We start from the raw sequence: 11,859 nt of genomic DNA on the forward strand, positions 1-11,859 counted from the left end.
CAATGTGACCACATTCAGTAAGAAATACACAGGCACTGCCATAAGGGATGCATGGTACAGGCATGTGGTGAGTGTACTGCAGAAGTTTAACATATTTGATTTAGAGGGAATGCTAAATTGTACATGGAGACAGATGTGTACTTGCTAACGGACATTTTTGGGAAATTGTGAACTGTATGTCTGGGTACATACACTCTGGATCTTGACTTCTATTACATCATGCCAGGGCTTTCATAGGATGCATTGTTAAAAAAGTCACTATCAACATTAAACTGTTGACTGATGTTGATATTTTTTTATTTTTTTAAGCATAGGATTTACAGGGGACTTTGCCAGTGCATCCGCAGACACACCAAGGTGAATAAATCCGGATTGAGTGAGGAACAGTACAGGCAATAGAACGATTTAACTTACATCCTTTACTTGGATGTAAACGATCTCTAAAGACAAGTTCTGTCATTTTGAGGGTTCCAAAGGCTGTCCAAGGATGAAATCATTGCACTGTAGGATAAGATCCATGATGTGGCTGCTGATGCTGATATGGGATATGTCCTGGAGGCAGATCTCAAATATCCCACCAAACTGGATAACGAGTACAGTGACATGGCACTGTGCCCTGTAAAATGGTTCCCTTCCCAAACTGATGAAAATTCTGAGGAACAAGCAGAGATATATTCTACACTATAGAAACCTCCAATACTGTCTCAGGCTACAAATGCAACTTCTCAGGATCAGCCCTAGGTCTTCTTCAAGCAGTGTCACTGTTTGAGGGAGTATGTAGCTGTAAACACCGAAAATTCCATTTATGACAAAACCATGGAGAATGTTAGAAACAGCATGAAATTCGTTTAGTGTACCACTGGGACAGACGTTATGGTGCAACAGATTTGTCACCAGGCCAAATTTTAAGTGGGCCACAATTTCCAATGAAGGAATATTCACTTCGGAGATGCAAAGGTTTCAGTGGAGTTCAGGATGCCTGTCAAAACTTCATGTATCAAGTACACTACATGTTCGATAAATCATACTTCACTGATGTCAAACTACTTTAAATGGATACAGATGGTTTCACCTACAGGGTGAAAGGCTGGACTCAATTTGAAGTAATTGGGTGCAACCCCAAGGAATTCTACATGTCTGGATATGCAGTGGATAACCCTTAAGGCATAACACCTCTGAATAAGAAGGTTATGGGCCTGATGAAAGGTGAGGCGAATGGCTCGCAGATTGTGGAGTTTGTGGGGCTTAGATCAAAGATGTATGCATACTATGTAGACATAGGTGCCATCCAGAGATGTACTAAGGATGTGCACTGTGCAGCCTCACAGTCACTCACAATTGAAGAGTATACGGAGTGTCTTTTGGCTGACGATGAATCGCTTCATATAGTGAAGCACATAGTCTTTCAGACACAGGACCATGAGCTGCTGACTGCACTGATAATGAAAGTCTGTATTTTGCATCAAGACAACAGATGCTTCATCTGTGTGGATGCAACTGGGACCCTCTTGTACTCACACTATTTGCTTGAGTGATTTTGTGTGTATGTTTCTTTGTGTGTGTGTGTGTGTGTGTGTGTGTGTGTGTGTGTGTGTGTGTGTGTGTGTGTGTGTGTGTGTGTGTGTGTGGGTGAGTGAGTGGGTGGGTGTGTGGAATAGATAGATGAAGCATTTGTCATAGTTGTGCATATAGAATAGTTAGACGAAACATTTGTCATAGTTGTGTGTGTGTGTCTGTGCATGGTTCTTCTCCTGCTGCTGCTAGTCACTATACTCTGAAAAAACTGTAAATAAAAAAATAATTCTCCTTCTCTCTTAGTGTAATGCATTTCTGTTGCTGGAAACATTGTTTAGTTGATCAGTAGCTCTTATGTAAATAAAATCATTCTGCACTTATGGAATTCCTGTGTTTTTTTTTTTTTTTTTTTTTTTTTAATTGTCGTTACTGACATAGTACAGTATATCACTACTGCTCTAAATATTGTGTAGTTACTAGCTGCTGTTAAGTAAATAAAAAATAATAATTCTGAATTTATAAAACCAGTTTCCTTTAAAAGAAAAGTTTGTTGTTTCTGATAACAAAACATGAGTTAATTTGTTTCATCTGTGTTCTTATTATTTTATCATTTCACCATTAAAGTCATTGCAATATGGGAGCAAATAAGAACAATTTTATTTTATTGAACATTTTTTACCTACACAGAATCATTCAGCTTTACATAAGTGTCCAAATAATTGCTTTTTATATGCTTTGAATTTAACCTGTGCTGTATTCAAGTCTATAAGTGCACTTGCATGTATGAGCATTCCTTCAGTAAATTCAACCTCCATTGTGAAGGGCTCAACATTTACACAGTCTGGTAGGGTATTAATACAGGTATTGATAAATTGCTGTATTTGAGCTATATTTTCAGTCTTATTGCACAAACACTGGACGTATTAATAGAACACCCCTCTTGCATGTGCCCACACCAATCGATAAAGCATTGTATAGATCACTTAAATGTACCACACTATAATGTTTAATGTATATGCTCTCACACTTACATTTTAACTCAAGAACTGGCCACTCATACATATCAACAATTGAGGACTCTCCCTTTAACTTGCTAATTTTAATAGGAGCATGTGATGGATTGTATTCAGACATCATTTCTCTCTCTCTGAACTCCATCATACTACACAGATAGCTCCTCATGCCATGAATGCCGCACCTTACCACCAAGACGTTGAATGTTCTCTATTTCAATCAACATATCAAAGTTACTGTGAGGTGCTAGATCTATGTTCACATGTTTACACCCACTCACAGGTAAACTGTGTGTATTGGTGGACAGCAGTATTATGCTAGACTTTCGTTCACACTGCTGCTGCTGCTGTGGCTGTGCTATGGCATAGTCAGACAACAACAGGTTCAGCAGGTGAGGAAGACATCCTGTGGGCTGTGGCTGTTGTGGTGCTGAAGGAAACAGCTTCATGCCCTCATCTAGCATCAGATCATAGTCGGTAACAATAATAGCAAATAGCACATAATGAAGCATATACACTTAGTAATAATAGTAATAATAATAATAATTATAATTAGAGATGAGTTGACATAATACATACTGATAGTTTCCTTTCCAGCTGATGGCTGCTGCTGCTGATGCCGGCGCTACATGCTGGACAGTAAATGATGATGCATAAGCAAGCACATCAGTCTGAAAAAAGTGATCAAATGGTGGGGAGCTGAGCTTCCATGTCATTGGCTGTAGCGTGGAGTTGCTCGGTGAAGAAGGTGCTTCATGCTGGCAACACACATGCAAATTGCATGTCACTTGCTGCTGAGTGGGGGCACTTGGGGTGGGGAGTGCTTCATGCTAATAACATGCATGCACATTGCATGACATTTGCTATGCATTAGAGTGCGGTGGGTGCAGGGGCTTGGGGGAGGACAGGGGGGGGGGGGGGGTGGCTGAGTGGCCATGGTGGACCATCCCCTCCCAGGTCCTCCTCTCCCCCCATTAAATGATGTGCTGATGTCATGAGTCTTGGAATGGCCTTGGAGATGAGGAAGTGCTGATGATGATTTGACACATGCGATTGTTTCAGCTGTAATATGAACCTGCAGATAAGAAATTGTCAATGCTGATGCAGTGCTTCAGCCCAGGCCACTATTAACAGAATGTGACACCATTCACCAGCAGTCCAAGCTTCCCTGTCATGGCACCAATCCAAACACAGCTGTTTGTATTGTGGGGACAGCAGCCTACGTGTGAGATGGTAATTCCCTAAGCTTGCTGGTACCTGTCTACAATGAATGGTGCAGAATGAACCAGAATACTGCACAGAGTCCAGCAGGCAGGTACAAATGTGAATTGACTAGGGTGAGCTCGGTGTGCAATGTGGCGATCCTTCCTTGTGGTGGTCAGACATGGTATACACAAAACCTTAATGATGAGTGTACCTATCCTCATATTCCCGTGCAGATGAAATCGGGCCACTCTACCATCAAATGACACAGAAAACCTGTTTATTGCATGATTCCATCAGCAGGCCATACAGAGACCCGTAATGGGCTTATTTCAAACTCTGTGAGCTGCTGCTAACACTGCCTCACACACAAAAGGAGCATCACCATATATTCACAGTGATCACTTAACATCTGACACTGGTCAAACTCATTGTTTACCCTACCAGACCTGGTAAGAGCAACCTAATGCAATCTGGTGGATGACCTATCTGTCACAGAGAATTGCAACTCTCATCATTTGCATACCGGCCAATAGTGTGTTCATATACGTAGTTGCATTGACATATGACCAGGCGCCGGCTGCGGTGGTCTCGCGGTTCTAGGCGCGCAGTCCGGAACCATGCGACTGCTACGGTCGCAGGTTCGAATCCTGCCTCGGGCATGGATGTGTGTAATGTCCTTAGGTTAGTTAGGTTTAAGTACTTCTAAGTTCTAAGGGACTAATGACCACAGCAGTTGAGTCCCATAGTGCTCAGAACAATTTGAACCATTTATGACCAGGCCTTGTGGGTTATTCACTTTTTTTTTTTTTTGCAGTCAGTGTCGTTAAAGTTCAAGGAGAAGAGAGAAAAAAATTACGTTTTGGACTTGGAAGATCTGTTGAATGGACATTACAGGTTCTCCTCTACCCACACAGCACATTAATGACCATTTGTCTGGTACACCAGCCAGGATGAGTGTGGTTTTTATGCAGTTTTCTGCACTCAATAGTGTGAATTCTGTACTGCTCCCTGGTCTCTGCCTCAGAAAATATGGTACACAAATGATTAAAAAGCAGAATCATGCAGAACAAAATTTTCATGACGCATACAAAGATCATGCCTCCATTATGTTACCTGATGAATGTGGCAACAGGAAAGGCATACAGTCACAATGTTAAAATAAAATAAATGTTCCAAATCAGGAAAAAGCGTAGACCTTATGCGATTACATGAACTATAGGAGACAGAGAAGGAGATAGATTTTGAGGGGATTATTTTAGGAAATGAGTCACTGGACGTAGTAGATGATCTGTTATTTGGGAAATAAAAAACTGATGATGGCAGAAGTATCATTCGTATAAAATGTTGAACTGCGATGCCAAGAAAAGCTTTTCTGAAAACGATAATTATGTTAACATTTAATGTGCAAGTAAATTAAAGTATTAGGTTATCTTTTCTGATTGTATTTGTGAATAGTGTACCCTTGCATGTAAGCAAAGCGCAGATGATAAACAGTAGGGAAGAAATAGAAGTTTTGATATGTGGGACTACAGAAGAATCTAAAGATTGATTGTGTAGACCGGATAACTAATGAATGTGTGCCTAATCTTTTTGGGGGGGAAGAAATTTATGGCAAAGTTTACTAAAAGAAGGAATATGACATGTTCTTAGGCACCAAGAAATAGTTAATTAGGTATTGCTGGAAGTGTGTGGATTGAGGATGGGGATAGTGGGTGGGGGACATGAGGAGTGCGAGTTGAGGAGGAGGAGGAAAGGGGTGAGGGAGGCTAAAGCCTGACTACAGTAAGCAAGTTCAAATGCATGTAATCTGCTCTAGCTATACAGAGATTAAGAGGCTTGCAGGGAATGGACTATCATAAACAGCGTCACCGTGATAGACATGGTACTGAAGACCACAACAGACAAAAAATCTTATCTTAAACTGTTTGTAAGTTTCTATGTCATTTCACATACATGCATTTTACTTACTAACTAATACTACTTAATTTAACGATAAGTTAAGACTTTTAACAGTTAGTGTCATTATTACATTTCTTTACAAGATTTAAGCCTCAGAGCCACAGCCATCACAAACAGTGCGTAACCGTTACTTGTCACAGTGTAAGTACATTTATCAGTCCAATGTGCTTGTGGTTCCACACTCTTCTTGAGGCCAGACAGGCATACATAAAGTTGGAGAGCTGTACCACAAACTAAAGGATACAGCTATTGATGGGTGCACCGTTTGAACTAAACTGCACACCACAATTAAAGGCTCATTTTTTTTTGAAACCCTGTCATTTTCTCCTACTGGAATGCAGAAGTTCAAAATTTGTCTCAAAGATGCCTACAATATTCCTCTGTAATGGTGTAAATCTATAGCTGCCTGCACTGTCACCCTGGTGCTTGGCGATGCTTCAGAAAGCATGTTCAAAAAACGTTTAGAGCTCAGAGTTTCATGTGAGATATAAGGTGGAGTAGTGATGTCACATTGACACCATACTTCACCAAAATTATGCCCAGCACCATCGTTGATATGTCGCACCACGAGAATGTCGGTCACGCTCCACCCCCAACCCCCCACCCCATCCATATCTCATCCGTTCTCGCCGGCCGGTGTGGCCGACTGGTTCTAGGTGCTTCAGACTGGAACCGCACAACCGCTACGGTCGCAGGTTCGAATCATGCCTTGGGGATGGGTATGTGTGCTGTTCTTACGTTAGTTAGGTTTAAGTAGTTCTAGGGGACTGATGACCTCCGATGTTAAGTCCCATAGTGCTCAGAGCCATTTGAACCATTTTTCATCCATTCTCGGCTTCTGCGGCGGAGGTTCAGAACCGCGATGCTTGTCGTCGAAATTACGTGGAGTTCTTACGAGGACCTGAGAAAACATTTCGGAATAACAATAACACTGATCAGAATCGACACGAAAAAGCATCAGGAGGTGTTATTAAGAGCATGAATGAAACCAGCTCCTTCGTTTGGGCGTTTATTTTCTTACATTTCGCGATCAAAAACTACAGTTTGCAGTACTGTGTGCAACAGGATGACGTTCTTGACAACCTTTGACACCCACGGCATTCCCACCGACGACATTCCCTGGACGGTTCCATCCTTCTCTAAGGACATCGCAGGGCTGCAAATCCAATAGATCGTGATCTCACCTCCTTTGAGTGTAGCACGACCACAGTTTTTGCTCTGGTTTTCAGGGTGGAAACATTAGGGCAGTAAAAATCATTCTACGAAATTTGAACGTGATCCGAAGCAGAAAGATTGTTAATGTTTTTGCTTTTTAATCCCTCCCTTTTTGTGCCTACTGTGGCAGGCACGTTGAGGAGGGAAAGAGAGGGGAAGGGGTGTGTGACATTGACACATGCATTAATAAAACGGTGAAGGGTCTCTCCAAGACCCACCATTTCAGCAACACCCTCGATGCCACTCACATACCTTTGTTGGGAACTTTAAGAATGTCCTTATACAGAAACATACATTCATCAATTCCTAAATGCTGGTGGGATAGGCAACCCTTTCGACACCTCTTAGATTTCGCGTGTTGCCAGCAACAGGGGGGAAAAGGTGCATGATAATATTTTAATTTAATTATTTTTTAAGGACTCGAAATGAATTTTCAGTAAACGCTGAGCGTTCAATGCTGAGATTGCATGACGATGAGGGCTGTCTCCCCATTTAGACTGATGTCTCTCCTAATCATTCTGGTGGATGCAGTCTGTGGGGAAATGATACACGGATGGTTACTTGCCTCAACATTGTAATGCCAAACAGGGATCCTGCAGTCCCCCTTCTTGGAGGAGCATGTACCTTCTCTGAAGAGCACCCAATGACAATGCCCCATGTGCCACTGCACATTTTGTCATGCAAACTGCAATCTGCTCCCACAATGTCCATGTGTCAAGGTGGTACTAGTGTGGATCTGTCTACACTGACACCACCTGACCAGTAGCAGTAGCCTGGCTTTTGGCTAGAGACCATGGTTTCACTGTTTGGTCCCAGGCTGCATGCCACCCAATAGTGTTATCCTCCCACGGTGTACTGCAACAGTGGCACCTCTGACTTAGAAATTGCATAGTAGTGCCTGTCTTCTGATGTGATTGTTGCAGCCTTCTTATCACACTAGGCGACACACTAGGACATTCACTGTGACTTGCCATCTCCAGACAAAGGAATGGCTTGCCTAATCTCAGTAGAAGGCAGCTGTATCTGCGCCGTCATTCTGCAAAACAAAACAAACACGTTCATTGTTCGTTTCATGAAATCCTTGGCACACACCTAGAACAGTGACTATAAATGGGAAAGAAACACATCATATCACATGATAAATGTCTGCAGATTGATTTGATTGTGTGACAAAACAAAACAGTTGAGCAGTGAAACGCTGGTGCACTAGCACTTGCTGGCCGCATGCGAAATCTGAGGTTTGTCAACAGGGATGTCTATCCCACTGATGTCTAGGTATTGATGTGTGGATATCTCTTTACAGGGACATTTTTAAAGTGCCCAACAAAGATAGTCGGTGGCACCGAGATTTTTTCGAAACAGGCGTGACATAGAGGTTACTCTTTGACATTTTATTCATACACATGTCAAGATCGCATTCCTCTCAGATGCATGCCATAGGATGACACGAAGACGGAGGGATGAGAAAGAATAAGCCTGAATAATCTTTTATAATAATAATAATAATAATAATAATAATTTTACTGTCGTTCATCTGATTACAGCAATAGACAAAGTCAAGAGCATATATTTCTATATAAACTACTATATTGCTGTAAATTGGTTAACATAAAATAGGTACACATTAGAATACAGTATTTTCATCTTCAAAGAATTCATCAATGGTATAAAATGGATTGTTCACTAGTAGCTTGTATAATTTAGCTTTAAAGATATTTACAGGCAGTTCTTTAAAGTCAGCACTTAGTCTATTAAACATCCTTAGTCCGAGAACTAGGTAAGAGTTATGCGATTTTGATAATCTATGCTATGGTACGTCTACAGGTGTTCTGTTTCTAGTATTATGGCTATGAATATCACTTCTCAACACAAAATTAGACACATTGTTTCTAATGTACATTAAAACATTGTAGATTAATAAGTTTACTACTGTAAGACATTGCAATTTAATAAACAGACGTTTACAATGTTCTGTTTTATCAGAATCCGTTATTATTCTTATTACTTTCTTCTGTAAAAGTAAAATGTTATTTGCATGACTGCTACTACCCCACAGTAAAATTCCATAAGAGATGATGCTTTGGAAGAAGGCAAAATATGCTGATCTCACATAGTCATTGGGAACATGTCTCTTTAAATTTCTAATTAGATAAATAACTCTTGAAAGCCTAGCCAATATATTTTTAATGTGTGATTCCCACGTCAGTTTATTGTCAATAGTAACACCAAAAAATTTAAAAGTTTCTAATTCCTGGTAGTTAGGAATCTCTTTGAGGCTAAAGTAAAGTGTCCGGGTTTTGTTTTCATTTAGCAAGAAGCCATTAGCTGTGAACCATAATAAGGATTGAGCAAGGGTATTTTCAGTGAGTGTTTTCAGTGTACCTAGATCAGGGCTTTTATGTAGAAAAGTTGTGTCATCAGCATACAATATTGTATGAGAATTTATTAATAAGGGCAGGTCATTAATCATTAATATAAATAGTAAAGGTCCAAGCACCGACCCTTGGGGCACTCCGTACCTAACATTAACCAAATTTGATTTCTCCCTACCAATGCACACAACTTGTTGGCGGTTCTATAAAAAAACCTCAACATATTTATACTGTTGTCATCGAAACCATAGTAAGCTAGCTTATTCACCACAGTGTCATGCTCTACACAGTCAAAGGCTCTTCTCAGGTCACAAAATGTAGCCTGGGCATAGTCCCTAGCCTCAAACACATCTAGGACTAATTTTGCGAGGGAGTCCATTGCATCCATTGTGGATTTACCTTTCCTAAATCCAAACTGTTCATCACTAATTATATTTAGTTTACCCAAGTAAGCACTAACTTGTTCATACATAATCGTTTTTAAGATTTTTGAAAAAACTGTGTTTATGGATATAGGTCTGTAACTAGCGGGACAGTTCTTTTCCCCTTTTTTGTATATGGGCACAACTCTAGAAATTTTTAGTATGTCGGGGAACTTACTTTCAACTAGGCATTTGTTAACACAAAAGGTTAAAGGATAAATCACACAATCAATAACATCTTTCAACAAATTACATGACATATCATAGTAATCAACACTAACTGAAGGTTTGAAATTTTTCACTATTTTTAGGATATTATTTGGGCTCACTTCTGTGAAAGTGAAGGTGCTTGGGGGAAGCTTTTCAAAGCAGCTGTCCATAATACTAAGTGCATTTTCAGGTGGTTTGATTATTGAACTACTAATTTCTTCAATGGACTGAGTGCAATATTTATTAAATTCTTCTGGGGTAATGGCAGTTTCCTCTTTGTGTTTAGTGTGTGCAATGGAGTTTATTACACTCCAGGCCTTCTTGCATTTATTGTTAGATTTTTCAATGTTTACTATGTTATGCAGTTTCTTTGCTTCATTTATTGCCTTCCTATACTTGCATTTAGCTTTAGCATACAGGTCTTTATACAGTTCTGATTTACTGGTTTTGTACAGACTAGAATACAGCATAACAGTATTTTTCAGTTGCTCTAACTGTGGAGTATACCATTCCTTGGGGAACAGGTGGTTTCATTACGTGTCGATTCTGAGCTGTGGTGTGTTTTAAATTTTTTCTTCGCCCACCCATTCGAAAACCACGTTATTTCAAGATGGACATTGCGGTTCTGACCTCCGTCACAGAGGCGTCAAGAGAAGGGGTGAGATGTGGGTAAAGGAAGATGTGACGACTTGCTTGTGGTGTAACGCATTCACCGTAGCGTTGGGCTGAATTGTGGTGAAATGTGGTGCCAATGTGACATCATAAACCGACCTTTCACTTCATATTTAGTTCTGAGCTCTAGTTGTTGTTTTATTTTATTTTTACAAGTTGGCACCTTGCTGTTTAAAGTGTCGCCGACATCGAGGGTAACATGGCAGTGCTCTACAGTTTTGCGCCATTACAGAGGAAGTTTGTGGGCACTGTCGGGCCGAACTTCGAACTTCTGATCCTAATGGTTGAAATGGCGGGGTTCTGTTTAATTTTGCTGTGTAATTTATTTCTCATGGTATTTAGGGTATGCACCTGTATCCAGTGCACATCTTTATTGGGCCTTTAAATTGAGTGCAATCCAGTCAAATCTGACATTATTGTATTTGAACGATATTAATTCAAAATGATTCCAGGTATTGTTTCAGGGGGTCACAAACGTAAATAAACGCAAATACTGTGAAAACCTGGAAATACTTTCTGTGACAAGACTAAACGTTCTGTGATAATGTGATTGTCAGTTAATTAGAATAAAAATTAATTATATATTTATGTTCCAGGGACTTCCATTTCGAAAACCATGTTCTCCGATATCTGCCACCAAGCTAAGTAAAAAGTGAAGCTCATACTGAAACTGTGTCAACTATTGTAAAAAAATCAAAGATGCTAGAGTTTGTTCATGTGATCATTAATAGTACAGCGAGAAACATTATTATACTTTATTGCTAAGGAGTGGTTCACATAATCGATTAAAGCAAGTGTGAATCAGTAAGGAAGTTGACATAAGTGAAACCCGTTTCAAATAAAAAGTTGAGTCGAAGAAACAAAATGTGTTTTTTGTTGGGTAGATTTAAAAATTCTGATAATGTCTGCTTAAGACGTAATGTTACAGCAGAGAAGAGAATTGCTACAAGGAGCGTTCAATAAGTAATAGAAAACTTTTTTCGTAAAGCAGGTTGGTGTTTTTTAGAATTCCAGTACCCCATATTATTCCTCATTCTTTTGGGTACAAATCGCTATTTTTCAACATAATCTCTGTTAATTGTGGGGGCCTTACGCTGCCTTATAGGGAGGGCTGGTACCACCCTATTGGACGTTGGAGCCAATATCTTGTGGCATGAAAAACCTCCCCATCATCAGCGTACTATTTCCCACAGATTGCATTCTTGAATCCTTCATTGGCCTTAACAGATAAAGTTGGAAGGTGCGAGCTCTGAACTGTAGGGTTGATAAGGAAGA

At 40.2% G+C, this 11,859-nt stretch overlaps 1 protein-coding gene across 1 annotated transcript in view; it reads left to right on the forward strand.

Moving 5' to 3' along the window:
- LOC126354417 (uncharacterized) overlaps positions 1-11,449 on the forward strand; it is a 75,352-nt gene extending 63,903 nt beyond the window's left edge. The window contains exon 3 of the mRNA XM_050004039.1: positions 11,181-11,449. Coding sequence (XP_049859996.1) covers positions 11,181-11,229 — 49 coding nt within the window. The 3' untranslated portion in view covers positions 11,230-11,449. The remainder of the gene's footprint in view (positions 1-11,180) is intronic.
- Positions 11,450-11,859: the final 410 nt, after the last annotated feature.

Source organism: Schistocerca gregaria, chromosome 3 (genome assembly GCF_023897955.1).
Source record: "Schistocerca gregaria isolate iqSchGreg1 chromosome 3, iqSchGreg1.2, whole genome shotgun sequence".
Classification (NCBI taxonomy): Eukaryota; Metazoa; Arthropoda; class Insecta; order Orthoptera; family Acrididae; genus Schistocerca; species Schistocerca gregaria.